Genomic DNA, 23918 nt, shown 5'->3' with positions numbered 1-23918 from the left:
ATAAACAATTTAAAAAGAATGGACATTAAGAATATACATGAGTAAATCTTTGTCATAACGAGAGCCCCAAATTCTGAAAGAGTGAAAACACAACCCAGTAGAATGTTCAGGTTCTCTCCTAAAATACATTTGAAAATATTTTAATTCATACTTGGGCGAAGCACAGCCTAGAGTAAACAGGAGATGTTGCTACTTCTGCCCGTCTTCACCTCTCGTCCCTGACTGCCAGTATCACCTCCTTGGCCTCCTTTTCCTGGGTCCCCGTCCCTGCTGGCTTCTTCTTGGCTGGGTGAGGCTGAAGATAAAGTGGTCTTTCTGATGAAATCTGTTCCCCCACCCCCACCCCAGGAAAGGAAGCCAAGATGTGAACATGGCCTCTCATAATGATTTCACTGGGCTTAATGAAATTTTCATCACAACCTGCTGCTCATTTTAATGGCCTTTGAAAAACAATGGACAAATATCTGGAGGAGAGAAAACATCTAGCTATGCACTTAGCACCTAGCTCCATTTCCTGTCTGCTCCTCATGCCTTTCCATGGCTTCTCTCTCCGTGAAGCACAACAAGAGCTTATACTTTTCCAACCAACACATTTTACACTTTTCCCTTCAGACTGATTACTAAATATTTTATCTTTTTGATGCTAGGTAACAAGAGAGCCTCAGTTCACATGTGTGTGCTCTACACAGCATCACGGTCTCCTGTGCATGAGTGAGAACCGGTATGAGGGGTCAGTCTCAGACATGTCCAATACCCTTTCATCAGTGATGTCTCGATGGCCAACATCATTTCAAGTTGCTGGGAGACCTACAAATCTCTTAAGATACAATTTTGTATGCTTTTCTCTTTGAAATTCTTCCCAAATAAGAGTGTGGTTTTACTCTGATATAAATTACTTCTTGATAAGTTTGTCAATTGTTTCAGTCAATGAATCACCGAATGGGCATTCTTTTTGTTGTTGTTGTTTTGTTTTTGTATTTTGAGACAGGGTTTCTCTGTGTAGCTTTGGAGCCTGTTCTGAAATTCACTTTGTAGACCAGGCTGGCCTTGAACTCACAGAGATTCACCTGGCTTTGCCTCCTGTGTGCTAGGGTTAAAGGCGTGTGCCACCACCACCTGGCTCTGAATGGGCATTCTTGAAAGATACATGGAGGCTCGTGCTTGTAGACCCAGCACTCAGGAGACTGAGGCAGGGGGACCATCATGAATTCGAGGCCAGCCTAGGCAAACATAGACCACAATATGAGACCATGTCTAAAATTAACAAATGAAGTATTTAAAAATGCATATATATTGTTACCAGGGCAAATTATCAGTAAGAGTAGGTCTATGGTTTTGGATATCCAAAGCAGGCTCTAGAAACTTGCATGTGTGGGTGTAAAGCTTCTTCATGCTCTGTCATACAAAGATTGTTTCTGAAACTCAAGACAAGAAAGGAAGGAGTCTGTGTATGTGTATGTATGTGTCAGTACGTATATGTGTGTATGTGTGAGTATGGTGCATGTGTGAGTACGGCCTTTACACAAATAGACAGGTTTGCTTGCCTAAGTATGCATGGAGGCCAAAAGAGGACACTACCAGACTCTCATGCTCTGTCCTAATTCCCTTGAGACAGAAGCGAGGCTGGTGGCCCGAGCCCCTGGGATTATCTATCCCTATCCCCATCAGCACCGGGGTTACATGCATACTTGTGGCCACCCCTGACTTATGGGAAGTGTTGACTTCCAGATGTAGGCTCCCACATTTGCACAGCCAGTCCTCTTACCAACCGAGCCACCTCTGGAGCCCCAACTCAGACTTTTCAGTTCTTGCCTTATTCAACTTACATTCTCACAATCATATTTAATAACACAAGCCTCCTTCTCTGAGCATTCAAATATTTTAAGAGGAAGAGTTCCTTTAAAGTGTATTACTGACAGAGATACAGCAAGGAAAGCCTTCTAACCTTCATATGCAGTACTGATGTTTCCTTGTGCCAACCCTTCCTGCTGTGATCATCAATCTTTGCTCTACTGCCCCAGGAGCTGCTCCTGGGAATTCAGCAGCTCCTACAATGCCCAGTACCCCCTGTATCTTTTGTCAAGTACCTGTGGGTGCATCCTGCTGCTGTTGTCTTTCCCATAGCAATTTATTCATTAGGTTTAGGTCTGTCATCTACTTCCAAGTTAAGAGTTCATGTGTCTGTTGTTAGTCACCCCAATACAGTGGAGGAATGGCAATGTCATACACCAAATTCCCTTTAATAGTATCACCTAAAGATACCCCTCAGACATCTTTGGAATAGAAAATACAGAACAAACTGGAACTCCTTAGCACTTATCCCTGCATTCAGAGTGTAACAAAACCTGTAAATTAATATGTTAGGTAAACATTTCCCAACTCCTATGAAGTCTGTATCAAAATCAGAGATGTACAGAGATTTACAAATTATGAACTAATGAACCTCATGGTCCTGGATGTAAACATCCTCAACAAACTCTGAGTAAATCAAATCTCAAAATAGATCAAAGGAACTAAGTGTGGCCCAGTGGGATTTATTGCAAGTTTGCTAGATGGTTCAATGTTAGAAAAATCTCCTTGGGAATTTAAAGATCAATGACTGAGTATATATTACATTAATAAATAAAATTGTAAACTCCCTGGGAAACCAGGGAAAAGAGGAAAGTAGATCCTGATGGCATCCTCTGTAAAATCCTATAGTAAACATCCTACTTCATGATGGGACAAGAAGCCTGGTTCTTAGAATCAAGAACACAGCAAAGGTACACTCTCTTCCCACTCTTAATTGATACTCTACTGGAAGTCCTAACATGTAAGAAGAAAGAAAAATGATAAAAAGTTGTATTGGGGAGTGAAATAAATGAAACTATAAATTTGTGAATAAAATACTTGCCCATGTAGACAATCTCAGAGAGTTAACCAAAACTGCTAGAACTGACTCTGAGTCCATAGGTTCCAAGGACAATACATGGACTTTCTACATATTATGAGATAGAAGTTAAAATTTGAAATTAACCACAGCATGATTATGCTAATTAATCTTCTTATATAAAAAGATAATAAACGATCATAAATTTAGTAAAATATATCTAAGACATGTATCTGGAAACTGTAAAAACCAAGACCTTAATAACTGAGATAGATTTTCGTGTTCATGAAAGAGAATTGTCATGATATGGTTACTTTATACTGTGATCTATAGGCAAATCCACATTATTCTTTGGATATACAAACTGATTTTAGAGTTTGTGGAAAAAGAAAATAGGCTCAGACTAAGTCATAAAATCCCAGAGAAAAGGAAGAAAACTGGAAGAATGATACCACTCAAAGCAAGACTCTTGCCAAGCTCCAGCCACTAAGACAGCACAGTGTCACAGGAAGGGCAGTCTAATGAGCTGATGGATAGGATCCCAGAGGGCAGAAACAAACACACAAGAGTTCATCAACCACCTTGGCAAAGAGCAAAGGCATTCAGTGGACGAGGATCATCTTCCAGTAAGTGCTGCTGAACAACCAGGCACTCTGATTATACAAAAATTATAGGATGCAGACATAGAACCTAACCTTTAAAAGATTAACTCAAAGGTGTTCCCAGGTCTAAAATATATGATGCAAAATTATAATAAAGGTGTCAAATACAGTGTAAGAAAAAGATCTTAGGCTCTTCATGATCACTTACACAAATCAAAAGCATAATTCTTGAACAAAATGATAACCTGGAAGCCATAAAATAAACATTTTTTTCTGCAAAAGAAAATACTGAGAATGAAAATAGTAACCACAGACTGGGAGAATAGATTTGTCAATACATTTCTGATTTAAAGCTGGTATCCTAAATATATAAAGATCTCTCGAAATTCATCTGTTTCAAATGACTCAACAAACATACAAAAGCACTAAAGAGATACTTCCGGAAAGACACAGAGATGTAAAATCCATGCATGAAGATATCTGAACATTAATGGTCATTGGGGAGCTGGAGAGTAAACCAACAGGGAGATAGCCATTTGAATGAACAAAAATTCCCAAACACAGCCGTGTTGAAGGCTGAGGGGGACATGAACAGGTAGGACCTCCCTTTAATGATGTCAAGAAGGAAATTTTATGGACACTTTGCAGACAGTTCGGCAGTTCCTTATAGAGTTAAGCAATATCTTCCCAAAAACTCAGCCATGATGCTCCCAGGGACCTGAAAATGTATTGGCTCTCATACCTTGTATGTCAGACATGAATTATAATCAAAGTACATCTCTCCACTGTGTTTGCTGGTTTGCTCACTTGGGACTTGGAGCTGATGAAGAGAGCCACTCTTGGGTGCTGAATGGCTTCTACACCCTGGACTCTGCCAGGGTTAAATTGGAACAAGTCACTACCTGGATCTAACCTTGGACAGGTTAGCAAGTTTTGTTTTCTTGGTTTGTTTTGGACATATGCATATTGAATTCAGGCTGCTATCAGTAACTATGAAAGAGTTTCACAGCTGGAACCCCCAAAAGAAAGAATTCAAAAAGTCCAAAAATGTGAGTGGGGTTACTTCTAAGTAACTATAATCACATTCTTATGGACTATATAAGGAGTTGACCTAAGATCAAGGTGGGAGAAGATATAATGATGTTTAAAGGTTACAAATGTAACACAATTCTAAAATGGTTCTTGAGGAGGAAAATTTACTAGAGATGTACAGTGCAGGCTCCAGATACGTGACTAGTAGGTGGATCTTCTGGGCAATGCTGTGGCATTCTATTCTTGAATCTTTAAGTTTCACTCAAGTTAACTTACTCATATATAAAAATAAGGCTCACACTGCAATATGAATTTAGGATTTAAAAAATCTTAGTATCTCTGAGAAGAAAAAGATAGAAAGAAAGAGAGGGAGGGGGAGAAGAAGGAAGGGAGGAAGGAAGGAGGAAGGGAGGGAGGAAGGAGAGAGGGAGGAAGGGAGAGAAGAAGGAAGGGAAGGCAAGGAGAGAGGGAAGGAAGGAGAGAGAGGGAGGGAGGGAGGGAAGGAGGGAGGGGGAAGGAAGGAATAATCTTCATAGCCATAGGTTCCTACTTTGTCCAATTTAAGAATCTAAAGCAAACATCAGAACTAGAAGCTACATCAAACTACTTCAAGCAGGAAGGGCATGGCACAGTTTCCTTTCCTGGCCTTTACCTTCAGGCTCATTCTTGATTAGTTCTTCCATCTTCCTCTGCTTTAAGGTGTCCACCACATCCGCTAAGCTGCCCTTGCGCCGCTCCGGAGTCCCCAGGGCTGTGCTTGACACGGACTCGCCGCTCTGTCGCCCACCTTCTTCTGCCTTCTGAGGTGAGGTAGATGAGTTGTACGGGGCCAATGAAGACATAACTTTATTGCCATCGACTTCCTAGAAGAGGAAGCAAAGAGGGGTGAGTGGTTTAAAAGTCAGTAAGCTTTCTTTGGGGAGAAGGAGCTCTGGGGCTTATTCTGTAGACATATACAAATGTGACCTGTCACTCTGTAAGAGCAAAGAGCAGAGAAAATTTTAAAACTTCTCTTCATGTTGCAAGCCAGCTCAAGAGTGAGTCAGCAATTAATTGCTCCACAGGTGAAAACAAAATAGGAGTCCCCTTGCCATAAAGTGAGGTGGCAACTTCTTAAACTCGATGGCAGTGTAGTCCCACCGTCCTGGCTTTTGTCTAAAGGTCCCAGCTGTTGGTGTGAATATGGGATGGAGCTGTCCACTGTATTCACTTCCTAGCGACACCGGAACATTTAAACAGATCATATATACCTCGCCTTGTCTTCATCTTCAGCTGGGTGAAGAAGCATCTTCACTGCCCCCCAAATGGCATGGGGTCTCTCTGGGGGCCCCTCTCCCTCTCCCTCTTACAAAGCTCCACCCACACTGGAGACTTGGACACTGGGCAGGAAGACAGTAAGACTGCGTTTGCTTCTGTGGGAACTTTCCTCACAGGACTCCCTGCTGGCAGCCTGCTTTCTGGTCCTCCCCTGCATTTCACTTGTAGCAGCAAGTGCCCTGTTAACCAGTCCCTCAAAGGTTTGCTTCTCTGCAATTATCTGCCCATGAGGGACTCTTTCTTAATTCAAAAACTTTCTATTTTTGTATTCTCTTATCTTTTCTCTCCCAAATTTCAACCACAAATTTGTAACATTTGTAATATACAGGGTATTTTTTGTGTTGAAGATACTCCAGGCATTTTTAGAAAGCATGAAGCTGGCATGATAGACAGTTTTCTTACTTAAGCATTTTCCGGGGAGTCCTCACTAGTGTCCACAGTCCTCTAAGTTCCCACAAAGCAGGGTGCTGTCATGAGCAAAACTGTGCCATCAGAGCTTTGTGAGTTTCACTCTGATTACATTTCCTCATTTGTAGGGCATGGAAGGTCTCCTTTAAAATAGTGTGAGCAAGTGGAATATATAAGATCATACTCTGTGTGTGTTAATGCTTTTATTGTCTGTATGAGAGTTGATATCAGACCCCCAAAATACAAAAGAGACACTGATATATCATTCTTTTAAAATTAAGGCTAATATTGGCCAGCTTGAGTATACTGAATTACTTGGCTAAAATCTTGTCATCTCAATCTTTGAAAATAATTATCAACCAAATCATTTTATGTGAATACGATTTTAAGTAGATGTTAGTGGGTACAGGAACATTAGCTGTAGGAGAACCATCAGATTGTTGGATGGCTTGAGGCACATGGAGAAAACACAAGGAGAGAAGGAAGAGGGGGAGGGGTGGAGGAGGAGGAGGAGAAGCAAATATAAGCTAGCAAAGTCTTCTAAATTACAGTACTAAATCCCATATAGCCTAATCCCAAGTAATGTCCCTTTCTTACTATCACAGAATACACCTCTGATACTTTCAGTGAATATTGTACACATACAATTTAGTTTCTAATGTTATTGGGTTTAGGATACAGCCTACATTATGCAGTGATTACAAGCCCTTGGAGGAAAACTACATGCATACTTTTGGAGTTATTTATTTAAAACTGTACATAAATATAAGCACTCACAGAAACAGCACACACAGGCTCCTCTGAGTCAGAGCACTGAATACTTCATTCAGCAAACTAATAAGAATATTTCTCATGAACAGCCCACAGTACACATCATCAACAATACAGAATGCAGCAAAAAGCATTTCTATTCAGTGCTCACCAAAGATTTTTTCAGTTCATTTCTCTCCCTGGTCAAAGTTAACGCACCTCAAGTGAGGCTTCACTCCAAGTACACCTGTGTCTACCTGGTTCTCACATGAAAGCATGGAGAGCTCTAGACACAAGAACCCTGCAGCTGACTGAGGACCGCATGCCTTTCTACAGCAGACTATCCTGAGAGAGGATGGCTCCCACACTAGCATGCAATCTGGTATAAAAGATAGACATGACTCCCAAACAAAGGATCCCATTTCCCACACCTTGCATTCCCACACCTTACACACTGGAAGGTGATGTTTTGAATGATTTAACCTGTATTATGGGGTTCTAAATTCAGGTGCCACGGCAGGACACACTTAAAGTAAACTCATCAAGCATTGTTGCTAACACAGGACTTCACCTTATTGCCACTTCACCTGTCTGATGACATTTGAGCCTTGGCGCTGCTAATCTCTTTAATGGGCGGCTAGCAGCTGTTTCAGTCTGAAACTCCATCATTCATTTGCTGGGGAGAGCTGGCTGAGCCTCCAGTCAGGAGAGTCTTGGTCCCAGTTTCTTCCCCAGATTGTCTTCGCTGTGTGTAAAACATGGCCACATGTTTCTCTTCACTTTGGTGGCAGATGAAACTCAGATACTAGACTTTCAGAAGCAAAAAAGGGCTAGAATTGCCATATGAGTCTAATCTACTTCTAAAATCTGAGATTAAATCTCAGGATTTTACAGACAAACACACACAACTACCAGGTGTGCTACGCTGTTCAATAATCTCTGAATGCTTTGGAGGTTTCCTGTCATCCTCGAGCAGACTTCTGTGGGTTACCTTTGCAAGCGAGAGATGCCCCTCGCTTAAGCACCCTTGTGAAAATACTTCTCACTCTTCCGAAAGACAGCATTTCACTATAAATACTGGGAGGAAATTACTGTGTCTAATATTTAAATGTAAACTTGGATAATGAGAAAGTATTACTTCATTTGAAAAAAGAACTATACTAATATAATTCAACAGATCCAAACAGCACTTCATCCTTAGCTTTTGATCTTATAAGACATATTATCTTACTTACGTTTTGGTTCTATATGTGGAAACAAAATTCGGAGATGGTAGTAAAAAACATTATATTTATATCCCATTTATTAGACTATAATAATAACTGAATAGCTTATATCAAGCATTTTAAAGAGTCTTATAAGACTTTTAAAGGCCTAAATTTAATCATCATAGTCGGACTAATTATGATTTCCAGTTAATAGAGAGACTAAGGTACTCAGACTAGAGAAATTACTGAGGTCATAGGAACATTGAATAATGAGGAAACCTAGTGGGCTTCAGAACCCTTGCATCTGACCTTAGCAATAACATGCTTTTTTTCTCAAAAAAAATAAATAATTGCTTATCTATCATATGTGATCAAGATAGACTGTCTTCTTCCTAATAATTATGAAAACAAAAATTTCCTTCTAATACATTCAATTTCTATAAGAGAAAAATGCTTTCCAATTAGTTAAAACAGTCTAGACTTGTAAATCCTGTCCATCCTTCTAGCTAATGAAATTAAAAATGACCTTTAACATTTAAATGATGCTATGAACTCAGTATGATATTTTTTCCTATCTAGTTGATCAGAGTAAAAATAATGGATAGTTTGTTTTTAAAGTTATGTATTTCCCTCTTGTTTCGGCAAACTCGAACTTCAAACACAGAAGAAGCAACAGAGAATGCCTGGATGATGATTGATTCAAGTGTCATCAAAACCAGTCTACTGACTGTGGGGATACAGCAGCACCAGCATCCAGAGAGATGCACAGAAGACGTACTCTGCCTCACGAGGTCAAGCTAGCAATGAGAAGTCCCATAAAACCCACCAACAAATACAAAAACAAAACTTTGAAAACTATCTTAATTCCTACTTTGTGCATTTATTTCTTAAATGTTGTTTAAAAGAACAAGATCACTCATGCCACACCTACTTGGCTTGCAATGGCTTGTCATGCCTTATACCCTGTCAGATGGGGCAGTGTCATGTGTCACAATAATCCCCACATAGACCTTCTTTAAATCTTCACAGCACTTTCCTTGGTTGACTTCTTCACAATTTTCTTTTCATGAACATGATACTATGCTTGCTTTCTCTTAGGTTACAGACTCCAGGGAGACTGCTTAAGCTTTTATCCTGAACACAACCCTTATGTGTACATACACACACTTCTGAAATCACACAACCCATTTCACCACCACTTTAGAGAGTTGATTTCCCATTGATATTATACCAGTGTGAATCTACTCCTGAAATCTTCCACAAACGTCCACAACAATGGATTGCTGGGTGGAAAGCCCTGATCTAATGCATTGTCCCAAGAAGTCCATCTTGTAGATAGAAGATGATGTTGAACAATCAATTATTGTAAAAAAAAATATGTATAGCAAATGGGCTGGGCATGGTGGTACATGCCTTTAATTTCTGCATTTTGGGGTCAAAGGCAGCTAGATTTCTGTGAGTTGTAGGGCAGTCCTGTCTGCATAATGAGTTTAGGTCACTCAGGGCTACAAAGACATAGATACTCCCTGTCTTTCTCTCCATATATATAATCATAATCATAGGTGGATAAACAGATAAACAGATAGATCATCATATATATGAATATCTATATATAGAGATATATATCATTACTTATATATTTATTATCCATTTATATATCACTTATCTATTATCTGTCTCTCAAGCATATATCAACTGTATATCTTCTATCATATGTCTATCTTATCACTTATCTTCTAGCATTTATACATCAATCCAAAGATGGAAGAAATGGTAAAGTGCACAGATAGACTCTGTGCTTTTGCTACATGATCATCAGAAAACTCTCTATTTCAAGTCCTGTGATGACTTTGGAAGAACATTGTACTGGCTAATCTTCATTGTCAACCAGATAGGATTTAGAATTGCCATGGAAACACACCTCTGGTTGTGTCTGTGATGGTTTAACTAAGCAACAAAGCCACTGAGCAGGGAAGACTCACTGTGGATGTGGGAAATGATATTAATGGGGTGGAGACTTGGCCTGAATAAAAACAGAGAAAGACAGCTAGGCACCAGTATTGATCTCACTGATTCCTGCCTTGGAATGTAGTGATATCAGCTGCCTCTTGTTCCCCTCACCATGATGGTCTGTAGTCCCTTGATCTGTGACATAAAAGAAACCCTCCTCTCTATGACTGTCTCTTGCCAAGTACTTAATAACAAGAAAAGTGATGAATATACACACTGAATAAACCTAGAAACTTTCTTCAGCACAGTCAAAATCCACTATGGGCATCTAATATTGAAGCCAGTAACAGGGCTCACAGGTTGACAGGAAAAGTTCCCATGTTATAAAAATAACTTCCTTACATTTCACACATAGGATCCAAGTCAACATTTGCTTGTATTTTGGGATACCATAAGCAGTGTTAAGTGCTGTTTAATTTTCTTCCCCCAAGTTGAAAAATGGACTCTTGTAGATTGCAGTCCAGCCTGGTAGTGATACTACAAAGTTCTGCTCTGGTTTGCATTTCTTCTCAAGCCCTGAGCTGGAAAGTCAACTTGGGCTTACACTTCACTACTGAACAAAGAACTATGATTTGCATTTGTTTTCAAATTGCATTTCGCTGGCAGTGATCAACCCAACCACAATGGACAACAGCTAGCTTACTGAGAGTGATATGCACACATGAGCTTCTTGTCAAAGGCGCAGCCTTGAACTCAAAATGCAGGCATACCTGGGAATGTCTGACACCATTCTTTTGCCCTGCTCCAGCATTCCTCACTCACACACTTGAGAAGGGGCGCCCAAACATGAGATTCAAAGAGCGTGATGTCCACTGTACCTCAAGAGTTTTCCCTGTAGAATAAGGTGAGCGATAGCGGGGAAGGGTGCGTGGTGGGGACCAGTAGCGAGAGTAAGGAAGAACCAGGTCATTTAATGGCAGGACTCAGCAGCCTAAATGTTCTGTGGGGAAACTGATGGAGGAGGAGAGGAACAAGGGCAGAAAGGGCCAGCACATGTTAGAGGTTAATGGCATTTTTTCTGACCTAAACAAGTCATTTTGGCATTTATCTAAATGTTCACATGTCTTCTGATTGCTGATGTAGGCATGGGGATTCAAACTCAGGTCCCCATACACATACGGCAAGTGCTCTTCCCCTGGAGTCCTCTCCTCATCCTAGTGCCTTCTCCTCAGCCTTCTTCCTACTGATTTCACAGTAACAAAATAGACTGGAGAGTCTGGGACTGGTTTGTTTTTGTCAATATTGCATTTTGAAAATAGGTTTAGAAATGTGACAAAATTTGCCTTAATTTTTATAATGTGACGATTAGACAATGGTATATATGATATCACTATCATCTTTACAAAACAGATAAATCCTTGCAAATGAAACAGATTTAAGAGTGAACTTTCTTGTCCAGTGAGATGGTTCAGCTTGGTAAAGGATCTTTCCATCAAACCTGAGGACCTGAGTTCAATTCCCAATATCTACATAGTGGAAGGAGAGGGCTGATGCCCACAGGTTGTCCTCTGTCTACACAACCAACACACTGTTCCCATATGATAAGCAGATATGTGTAATAAGACGTTGTTTATAAAGAGTGACTATTCAGGTGGTCAAGAGAGAGGCCAGACCAGGAAAGGCAGTTGAGAAAACATTTGGTTTTCCACGCAGATGCTGCAGAAGGACGGTCTAGTGATCTTCTCCCTAAATATTTCTTCATAATCACATTTGCTGGGAGCTAGAGATACTACATTTGGGTGTGAGGTGTAAGTTTTCATGTGCCCTGCAAGCCTCTTAATAAGCAAAAGCAGCATTTAGAAAATTGCTAATACATTAACCAATAGAACCTGAAAAAAACACAGCACATTCGGTGCTGACAGCCTTGTTACCTCCCTGCTGAAGATTTGTATGCTGTGTCTCAAGATCAAACATCTCTTGGACACACCTCAAGGCCTAGGAGATCCTCACTACCAGGACTCCAAGGTTAACCATAAGCTGTCTCTATACTAAAGAGACAGGACCACACATCGAAGAAGTATTTCCATTGAGTATTTACCCTGTCAAAGAAGTTACTATTTAGGACAACTAGAGACTGAATGCCTATCATACTTCACATTTCTGTAAGAAGGATCTAGAGCAGTTTTACTACAGCTGTTGGTAAACTCAACTAAAAAGCCATTTGCATCTGTGAGTCTGAAGGAAGAAATGAGGTTGGAGAATTCATCATAGTTTTGGTCTGTGTACCCATGTTTGTAAAGTTGTTACAGGGGTATAATGAAGATGGAGACATTACTTATTTTTATTCCATGTATAGACACTCACTGAATAATGCCAACCAGCTGGATGTTTGATAGTCTTGATTATAATCAGAAACAAAGTTTAAATGCTAAATAAAATATATGTGGCACTTCCCCATGCAGTAAACTATTACAACATCAAAACAGTTTAAGTCAGTGGTTAAGCAGACTGAACTAGGGGTTAACTGTTCAAGTATAATTCAGGTTCACTTTAAAAAATATTTTATGTGTATGAGTATTTGCCTAACTGTATGCCTGTATACCAAGTGCAATGTAGTGCCCATGGAGAATACAAGAGGGAGTTGGATTGGACTTACAGATGGTCGTGAGCTGCCATGTGGGTGCTGAGAACTGAACCCGGGTCCTCTGTAAGATCAGCAAGTGCTCTAACCACTTAGCAACCTCTCCAACCTCTCAAACTCCTTTGTTAACATATCACTTGAGCAACATACACTGAAATCCCCACAGTTGTCAGTTTCCTGGTCTGTGATGTTGATCCTTATTATTACTCTTACTGGATTTAGGGTCACCTAGAAGACTGGGGAAGCATAGTGTGTGTGTGTGTGTGTGTGTGTGTGTGTGTGTGTGTGTGTGTGTGTGTGCATGTATGTGTGTGTGCATGTGTGTGTATGTGTCTGTCTGTGTGTATGTGTACGTTTGTCTGTCTGTCTCTGAGTGTATGTGTGTCTGTGTGTCTCTGTGTGTACATGTCTATCTGTCTGTCTGTCTGTGTGTTTCTATGTCTGTGTGTGATGTGTGTGTGTATGTATCTCTGTGTCTATGTGTGTGTTGTGATGGATAGAGGTTGTAATGGAAGACACACTTCGAATATGGGTGCCAAGCCCCATGAGTTGGGGTCCCATCAGCTTCAAGAGACAGAAGAAATGAAGAAGGCCACCTCATTCTTTTGCTCCACCCATTACAAGAGTCTAAAATCTTGAGTCAAACTAAGTTCTTCCTCCCTGATATTGTTTGTTGCTGTTGTTTTTAGCACTTTTTTGACACAACAAAAAGAAAACACTAAAACATTATCCAAAATGGGATGAGATAATTCATCTGTATATACACAGATACATGTGTAATTGATGTTCAGAATTTAATATTAATGAAAATATGTATACAGAAAAAGCAAAATATATTATTTTGGTTTTTCCTTTTAAAGTCTTTTATGAGACTCACTTATTTATTTTGTATGTGAAGCCCTGTGTCAGGAGAGGAGCACCAGGGTGTGTGTGGAGGTCAAGTGACAATGTGAGGGAGTCAGTTCTCTCGGTTGCCTGTGAATTCTGAGCACTGACCTTGGACCTTTGGTAGCAACTACCTTCACCTGCTGACACTACTTTATTTCTCAATAATCCCTTTTGTTCATTTAACAAAAGCATTGGGTCTGAGTAGTTCAGTGGTAGAGTGATTGCCTACATATGAGAGACCCTGGGTGAGTCCTAAAATTTGTTGGAATTCTAACTCATTAGGCAAAGTAGTATAATGAGGGGGTACATGCAGAGAGTATGACCCCAAATGGTTCTTTTCCACACTTTACTGAGGTAAATTCTGTGCTCTCTGCATGTTCCATGCATGATCCTCTCAGGAGACTGAGGCAGAGGATCCTCAGTCTGAGGCCATCGTGGCTATTTTAATAAGACTGTCTCAAATGAAATGTACCCCTAAGCTCTGCTTAGGAAGGCAATGGTCTACAAGCTGCCACACCACATCACTGTACTTTGGTGTCTGCTGCTCACCTGATTTTTAATTTTCACAGTTTTCTACAAAGTGAAAAAGCAGGAAAATGATCAAAAGAAGAATGCTCAATTACCACTCATTAGAAAATAAAGCTTCTAAAAGTCAAATTCTGAGGAAATGTCAGGAGGAATGCATTATTCCTCATGAGTCCACAAGACCAATTAGCTGGTATACTGTATTTTGACTTCTCTGACATTTTTTCTTTCCTTCTATGAAGTAGGCACATCAGGAATCCTCTTTCTTCATGAGTATTTTAGAAACTCTTACATATTAATCCTGAGGCTCCCCTATACTATTAGTAGAAAACCCAAGAGTAATGTGAACAAGGACAGAACCCCACTAACCCTCTATTCCTGTCTGTAACATGACCAGCACTGGTTAAGGGGATATTGACCTCAGTAGATCAGGCCAACTCCAGAGTCTAAAGTCAGTTTATTCTCACACCATCAAAGGCACCTTAGCCACCCATTATGAAGTGATAATGGTCTGTTTTCCTAAGACACTGGACAGTCCCAAGCAGAGGTGGCACTCTAGCTTTGAAAGGAGACTTAAGCATGAATGAGCATTCATTGATTAGGGATCATAAAAGCTCAAGACTTCACAGTTCAGAGTTTACATATAATTCTGAGACAGTGCACACTTCATATACTTTCCCACAGTTGCCCAAGTAAGCAAACCATGCATTTGTCCTATAAAACATCATATCCGGCATCCATTAGAGCAGGCAGGTCAGAACCGCCTTACAGCAGGAACAGTCATCAACAAGCACATAATCACTCAGCAAAGCACTAGATTTCCAGGAGCAAATGGTCTTTACACGGTTTCTGTGAGCAGATATTCTTATTTTATTCAGTCTTGTAGGCCTACAGTTTGTTGTTTTGGGGAAAAACAGAATTTTCTAAACTGTTAAGATATTTTCCTCAACAAACTCTTTATACACATATTCACTAATACTTCAGTAAACATGACTTCCCCTTCTGGAGTCAATAATGGCTGTTCTGCACAATTTTGTGGACTATAACATTTTATAACTCACAAAGAAATGCCATGATGAATATGTGATTCCTATTTCATGTGTGAGGAAATTATGGTTTCTAGAAGTTATTACTTTAAAAGTGATGGAAGAAAATGGAAAAGTAGAAAATTAAACCCAAGATCCAGTTCTAAAGCCCATGTTGGCTCTCCTTCATCTACCTTGCCTTGCTCAGCTGACTCAGGTGCTGTGACGTGTGCCAAAGGTATAAGAAAAGGAAGCTGCTGCTCTCTCTCCACAGTTAACGATTTGAGAGGCACTGAAATCTACATGAAGCAATTCGTAACCGTAACAACTGTTAAGTGCTGATTTGTACAGCAGCAACCTAGAGGGGAACAGGGAAGTTTCGAGGAGAGACAACTCTGGGATTTAAAGAGATGTGGAATCTCTGTCACAGCCCCAGGTACACTACTCTGAGATTGCTTAATTATTATTCTCTTTATACTGTGAAAGCGGGAACATTTTAGATTAGTCACTATCTATCTTGCTATTAGTGTTCAATAAATATAAATTAAGTTAATTATGAATTTATTAAGTTTTATGCACAGAGCCCTTTGGTCTTATGAGAAATAAATAGAAAGGTCCTCTGGTACAAGCCGGTAAGAGATAAATAGAAGAAAATACACAGGGCTGTCTCTGAGGCAGCATCGGTGGGATCTCATAGTGTACGTCCATTGTAAGGAAGGAGGAGAGGACCAATAAGAAACAGTCTGCCTACATACAATGACCATTTCCTGAAGCATCATGAAGGACAAGCAAGAGAATTCAGCAGGACCTGGCAGGAAATAGGGGAGTTTGGGAAGGGATTCTCTGGAAGTGGTGTCTTAGAAAGACTGGGCAGCAGTGGAAGAGAGGATGATTTGGGAATAATGGGGAGTAACAGTCCCTATTGTATGGAGAACTGTTCCCATTACTTGTATGTGACCATAAAGGCTTACTACTAGGTTGTGGCACTGGGTGTCAGAAGGAGCCACTAAGTTTACCTGTCATCTGGAATTATCTAGTATCTGGAGCAACAAAGAAGTTACAGGCACCACTGAATTCTTTCAAACTACACATAATTGAATTATTTTTGTTCATACCCCTATGTACACGCCCATTCCACCTTCATCCACTCCACATATTGCCCAGGAATGCTTACTTCTGGAGGGACAAAGATAGAAGTATTCTACATGGACACAGATTGTAGGCAGGGGTGTAGGACACACTGTTCATGCAGGTGTAGGATGTCAGAGCACCTGAGAGAGGTTGTTTTGTTTGTAATTAATTGTTCTGGTGGAAGAGGATACAGAGCCATGTACTTGCTATTTTTCATATAAGTTTTATTTTTTATTTATTTCATATATTTTATTTTTATTTAAAATTTTTTTATTTATTTTAAAACAGGAAAAACAATTTGCTGTTTACATTTTCAAATGCTGAAGAGAAATGGGAAGAAAGTAATGAGAGGTGTTGGTAAGTTGAAAGTAATTAACAGGAGTAACTGATAGCTATGGCTCTTGCTTGTGAGGTGGAAATGATGATTATGACATGGTACAGAGCATGGATAGTATACATGATTGCTAAAATAGAGCCAAGATATTTTTGAAAACTTGGGATTTGTTTTGCTTGCTTTGTTTCATGCTTTTGTTTTGAGACAGGGTCTCCTGCAAAACGGAGGTTGGCCTCAAACTTGCTATGCATCTAAGGCAGCCTGAGACTCCTGCTCCTCTTCATCCTGATCCACGTCCGAAATTCTGATACCACAGCATGCACTACCACACCCAGCTTTTTGTTGCTCTTGTTCTGTGAAACATGGTCCTGTATTACCCATAGCCTGTGTTAGCCTTGAACTCACCGTCTAGCCCAGGCTGGTCTAGACTTGGAAGTGATCCTTCTGCCTCAGTCTTGTAGGAACTGTGGGCACCATCCCCAGATTTAAAATGGCTTTAGTAAATAGACTTTATTAAAGCGATTCATTATTTTTTACTAAATTTTACAACGTAATTCATCAGCCCCGACTTCTGACCACGGTAGTACAGGTTTGAAACACTACATGAACTCCAGCAGGAGATTCAGGCAGTGACTCTAATGTGAGAATGTGAAGCGTGCCAATGTGTCCATAGTGACGAGACGAAGGTGGAGAAACAAGGGTTGCGAAATGAGGGTGCAGGAGCCGTTTCCTACCAGTGAGGAGTGGGGGCACCTTTCCACTCACAAGCCTTAGGCTATATTCCTAGGATGTGGATCTGATAGCCAAGCCTTCTTCATGAAAGCCAAAAGCAAGAGAGTCATGAGGGGGTAAAGACTTCTATTGGGATGTTTATCAGCATTATAATTAGACTTTGAACATTGAAAGGAAATAGTCATATTTTATAAAATGTGCTGTGTGTGCATGCATATGTGCGTTTTATGTATGTGCTTTTCTTTGAAAGAAAAATATATAGAAAGTATGAGTAGGTATAGATTAAGCAAAGCAAAGAAAGTAATAGAAAAACAAGAAGTCTTTTTTAACAAAATATGAGTGAAATATTTTAGTTACTCCACAAAGTAGAGTAAAACAGATAGAAAAGACAGCCATGTAAAAATACAGAAGTCCAAATTGCAAGTTCCTTATCCTTCCTGGCAACTGACACATGAATCTTCCAAGTGTGGCCATTGCAGCCCTCTGGACATCTGCCCAGCCACATGGACACTGGAATGAGGGGAGGGAGACACTTAAGACACTCCCCCAAATTCTCAAACCTACTGCTGGGCCCATCCGTGTAATGAGCAGTGATCAATAGGTGCCCTTTGATCCCCACTAATAAATTACATCATTGGTAAATATATAAACAAAAGTATTTAAACCCTGTGGTATGTAGAGACAATAAACGATTGTGCACTTGAGATGGGTATTTCAGTTCCCCCCACCCAACTTACAATTCTACTTGAATTTCTATCTTCTGAATGACCCCTGATACTTCTGACATATCCCAAAGTGACCCCAGTGTGGTACACAGGCTCACACAAAAATGCCAGCCCAAGCTGAAGACATGTACTTCCCTACTTCCTACACCAAGAGGACATAGGCTTGATCTGAGAGTCTCATTGCTTGATGAAGGGGCACAGTTTGGTCATTGTCATTGAGGTTTGTCGGTGTAAAGCTTGAGCCTCGGGACTGGAACCAGCAGTACCGCCCGCCCTGCTTACCAGCTCTGAGACAATCCGTGCACACAGGCCTCTTACCAAAGTCCTTTGCAATCTGTTCATTATACTTAGCCACATCAAACAGGGAGATATAGTGAGAAAGCCCCCCTAGAGCACCTAGGGACCTTGAAAGTCGACAGGGATTGAGAGCACAAAGGCAGGACACTGGCTTGTAAGAGTCACACTTCGTCTCCTTAATTAATAGTTTTTGCAGTACAGTTTTGTCTTTTCCATTATTTCCTCCTCAGTCCCTTGGTTCCCACAGACATGTACACATACATGTATATATTTCATTAGGAGGAAATAAAAGGCTTGTCTTTAGTTAAGATGTTTCCATTCACAGAGACCACACATTTAAAAAATAAATTGCCTGAATAAATTCAATTATCTAGAGGAGCAGAGGAAATCACATGCAAATGGCATTAAAGGCACGGGCTATGCCGACAGCTTCGTGTTTATTTTTATTGTTTCACTCAGTGGAAGGGAAAAGCTGTCAGAAATGTAACATCTCTTCCTTTTTAAAGGCCCGACGTCTCTGGTTCTGAAAACCGCATGAGCAATGATACTGGGTGAGGAGATTTCTCTGCTTCTGCAAAGGAGACAACGCAGGTCCCTCCCACTCTATACCAGCATGGAAGAGGGGCCACACACTTTGTGGGCATTTTATCTGCCCAAGCCAAAGGCTCCCACTAAGCTGACATTGCTCTAGGCAATGAAGACTGAGTTTTTAAAGCAAAGTAGAATACCAGAGACAGGAGGGAATCTTTTCATCCTAGCACCAAGGCCAAGAATTGCCACAAGTTTGAGGCTGGCTGGGCTCACATGGTAACACTGTATCAGAAAACAAACAAAAATTTACAAATTAATTTAAAATAGGGTATCTAAGTAAATGAATAAGTCACATATTTCAGCCTAAGGTAGGAATATCAGTTCTGCTTTTAACACCAGTCCTGTAAACAGATATAACTTTATTTAAATGATTAATCAGTCTTGTGTTTTCTAATGAGCAGGGATTAAATGTGTGTGCATTAATTTATCCTTTTTTTTCACTCTGTTCTTTCAGGATGACAAGAATAAATGAAGGAGACTCGGGCTGACTTGACAGAGGGATCTTTCTAGGACTCTCTGGCTTCTCCCACAGAATTTCCATGCTACCTGGGGTCTTGAAGCATGAAGATCCTGAGGAAATGTGGCACATGCCTGTATGTTCTTGCCAATTCCAAATTCATTCATTCTGATCACTCACTGAGGGCGAAATTCTTACCCAGCTCCACAGAGCCTCCGGTTTCCTGGAAGTGAATAGAGCCTTGTGCGTGTTAACGAGTGTGAATAGCAGGTCTGTGCAGGGGATCAGCTGCGACCACAGGGCTTCATGAGTGAGGTAGAACAGAGTTGGAAATGACCTGAAATGTGCAGCTTTCCACATTTCATGTGGGTGTTAGTTCCAAACCGACTGTTTCAATAACTGCAAGCCTTTTTCTCTAGACTCAGGGCTCTTCCTGGGGCCACACACATACGTCTTTGGTGTAGTTGGGCCTGTGCATTCCTTGAATACACTTAGACCAGAATGTTCTGTCACAATTCACCCTCAGATGCTATTGGAACCTGAGAAGATGCTGAAGAAGATGGCAGAAACAGCCCTGTGAAACATCAATATCTCCAACTACATGAGGCTTTGAGAGGCAATTTCTCTGACCTCCTCTTAACAGAACTAAGGTGTGTGAAATATTACTGCTTTTGTATGTTGAAATGGAGTTTAAACTCGGGACAAACTATTTGAATCCACATCTCTCCAACTCCTCTTGAAGTACTTTTAGACACAATGATGTACATGTTCTCATCATCGTGAACCATCTAATTGTATTAATTTCATTGACCTTAATCTAATTTTCTATGCAAAGTTGTATTAACCCTATCTGTGCCATCACGCCATCCTGCAGGCTGTATCCAATGTTTCGCTTGGGTTTTGTAAAGCGCTCATGAGCATATCCAATTTCATATGCTCTTTTTAATTGACAGCATTTTATACTTCTGCTTCTATGACTCACATTTCCAAGTAAAAACTAAGCAATTCAGTCAACTTTCTAAAGAGCGTTTTTAACATTTAACACTCCTTAGCCCCCAACCCTGGTCTAACACACCCACCAAGGAAGCATGCTCACAGCATTTGTTAACCTACTTTTTTGAAAGGCATTATCCTGGGTCCTAGAAGGAATGCAAGGGATGCTTAGATCTAAAAGCCTCGCAATCTTTGAACACGAGAACAATGTCTCTTCCCTTCTCTTCACTGGCTGCCTATCCTTCTTCCAGAAAAACTGCGTGTTGTACCCCTCAATGTGCTTACATAAATTTAATAGCTATACTTGACATGGATGTACATCTTGTCTTCCTAAATACACTCCGCTCCCTCTCTCTGAAATCACCTTGATGTTGTATCTTTGAAAGTTCTTTCTGTAGCCTCCACTCGGCTTTCAGGAAGACCTTGGAAGTCTCTGGATGGTGTGCAAGCTTGCACATCACTACTCTCTGCTCCATAGTCAAAATGAGTGTGGCATAACTCCTGGATTTCCCCATACCATGTTCTCCTTGTTTTTCACTTCCTTGCCCTTTCCAAGGAAATGTTAAGCTTTGGAACTCTGTAGGTTTGATCTGTGGGGAATTATAAGTTCTTAGTAACTATTTGTTTAATAACTATCCCTTGAGACATGAACAATTTCAAGTCTGATCTCGAAGCAGAGAACTTTCACCTTTCTGTCTCTTGTGCAGGAACTCCCAAGCACATTTTTCCAGCTGATGGCATTTCATTTAAATATGCCCACACCTCGACACAGAGACACAAGGAACTGGGAATCATTCTTCCTCCTGGACGTGCTGCTGCTGGGGGTTCATTCCCTTGCCCGCTTAGATTCACTCAGCTTCTCAGTCACGGGGAACTGAACCCCTGTTTGTGGTCTAAGGCAAGTGTTCCAGACCTTGCTGAACTTTCATTTTCCTCACACATAAGAAGCGTTGTTGACCTAACGCTAGGTTGAAATTCCATAGGTCTGTGATTACTACATGTGGACACAAACAGGCAACTTCTTTACTCCTCGACGTCTGTCGTCATAAAATTCCTATCATTCCATCCTTTAAAAAACATGTAAAACATCTGAATTTACAGTACGATAAATTAGGAATCTGTACTATTTGCTAATGCTGAAAATAATGAGCCATCAAGATCCCTCTCAATGGGAAGGCATGGATTTTTTCCTAGGCAATAAACAGGAATGTCTCCTACTATGAATGCAGATATTTAAGTTGCTTGTAATAACAAACAACAGTAAATAAATGTTCTATTTATAAATATATTGTTCACATAAAAATTGAGAGCAGGTATTTTGCAGGTGTGAAGAAATGGAAATTCGATTTCCACTTGTACCCCTTTCGGCCTTTCTTTTATCCTTTTTACATTCTTTTAAAGGATGTTAAAAACTCTGACTGATTTAAATGTAAGATGGTTTAATCAGATTCCTGGTGACTCGTGGCAGAAAGACAAAGTAGTTATACTTTCTTTCTGGTGATTCTCCAAGCTGCTTAATCACTTCTCAGATTTGGTCGCATTCTGACTGGCCCAAACAGAATAAATAACTTTAAATCTTGGTAGAAAATATATTATTCATGTTTCAATGCAAGCATAAATTGTTGTATTTTTCATATTTGAAAAGGAAACATGGATGTTCTTTGTTTTTCATGCTCTTCCAAAAATCTGCTGTTGTGCATGTGGTCAGATCTGTAAAATCTAACTCCAGCTAACTTGTACAAGTATTTTTCTGATCTATAACAGACAAAAAATAAAATCCATCACATTCTACTTTGTAATACTTACTTTATACCTTTCACTGCTAATAAGCCGGAGGTGTTGAGGGGTGACCTTAGACTGAATGTTTACCCCGTCTTGCCATTGACAGCACAGACAGTCCTGGTTTGGTTTTGCTTCTGTGGATGAAGTTGGAGACAAATCTAGGACAGACCTTTCCCCACACTAACTCAAGTCTAAACTAAACCACACATTACTATTTAATCTGTGAAGTGTGGTCTCAATGACACCACGCGTGAGTCTGAAACCCTGAGAGATTTGCTAACCATCTGATCATCAATTCCAGGTTTGTCATAAAATCTGAAGCTCTTCAAGCTTTATCTTTGTGGGCATTGTTGAAAGACTGATCTTTGTTTTAATTATGTGGATGCACACACCTGAGTGTAGGTGTTGGCAGAGCCCAGAAGGCAGTGGGCCTCTGGGAGTTAAAATTACAGGCAGTTGTGAGCTGCTTGATGTGGGTGCTGGGAACAGAACTTAGGTCATCCACAAAGGCAGTGCATGTGCTTAGCTGCCAAGATGCCTTTCCAGCCCTCAGTCGACATTTTAAACCTTGTCCCACGGCTTTCTAAGTAAAGTCTGTTGTTACTGGCATTGTCACTGGATTCTAGCCTTTCCACATCCTGTACACGTCAGGAGAATGGCACTGACCGTGGCTTTGTGGAAGACTACACAGGTTGCCTGAAGCAGTTAACAATGGAATAACTCCGTCCTTCGTCCACACACCCTCTCTAGTCTGTCACAGAAGGTGCACTCCACATCAATAGATTTAAGTTGCCTGCTGGTCAATACACATGATTTCAGCCCCCTGACACCACCCCCCCAACAAACATCATACAGCTTCCAGATAGAAGGCCATAGACCATCTGCATAGGATCCATTTCAAGTGGGTGCTGATTTCAGGTGCTCTGCTTAGAATGTCTCCATCCCCATCTCAACATGCACTTTCAAATCAATGCATACTTGGAGATTCAGGTTAAATACCTTAGTGTCTAAGGATGCTTGCCTTAAACCTCTCCACTAGTGTGCCTCTAGGGGCCATGCTATTGCTCTGGTCAGATCTGACTGTCATTTGGAGGTACATACTGGATGTATGCTGTGCTCCTCCAACAGAATGATTCTGGAAGTAGCAGACCTCAAAGAAACTGCCCACGAGTGTACACAGAGCACATCACGGAAATTCTTCTACCTCAGCTGATGGTCTTCTCGTAGCTGAACTTCTTTTGTGCATAGCACATGCTAAGCAGCTATAAGAACAGATTTTATTCACTGTAACATTTCCCTGAATGCTTATCCCACATTTTGATATCACTGGGGACAGAATAGACACTCTTCTATTATGCTGTTCTAGAGACATGGGGAGTTTTTCTCTGTTTGTTCAGTGAGAATGTGATGTTCTCTTCCCCACACACTCCCATACCTTGACGTGGATCACCTCAAGTTTGCTGCTTGTCACAGAATTATGTTGGGCTCAAGGATGACTTCACAGTTAGTTCCACTTTGTTGCCCCATTATGGATTCCCAGTGGAGTAAGATGTACCTTTCTCGTGTAGGCATTGAATGCATTTTTGTATATAAGAGATTTTCAATAAGCATGAATTAAAGTGGAATTCTTTTCCTTCATTAACATTGCTAGAATAAAAAGA

The 23918-nt window shown here is 40.5% G+C and overlaps 1 protein-coding gene across 9 annotated transcripts in view; it reads right to left on the bottom strand.

Moving 5' to 3' along the window:
- The window catches only part of Sox5 (SRY-box transcription factor 5), a 1007323-nt gene that overhangs the window by 293110 nt on the left and 690295 nt on the right, over positions 1–23918 (bottom strand). For all 9 annotated transcript variants that reach the window (XM_028891773.2, XM_028891774.2, XM_028891770.2 and 6 more), the window contains one exon: positions 5156–5366. In XM_028891773.2, the coding sequence (XP_028747606.1) occupies positions 5156–5366 (211 nt within the window). The remainder of the gene's footprint in view (positions 1–5155; positions 5367–23918) is intronic.

This window comes from Peromyscus leucopus, chromosome 3, assembly GCF_004664715.2.
Source record: "Peromyscus leucopus breed LL Stock chromosome 3, UCI_PerLeu_2.1, whole genome shotgun sequence".
NCBI lineage: Eukaryota > Metazoa > Chordata > Mammalia > Rodentia > Cricetidae > Peromyscus > Peromyscus leucopus.
This window is presented reverse-complemented; position numbering and strand designations above follow the sequence as displayed.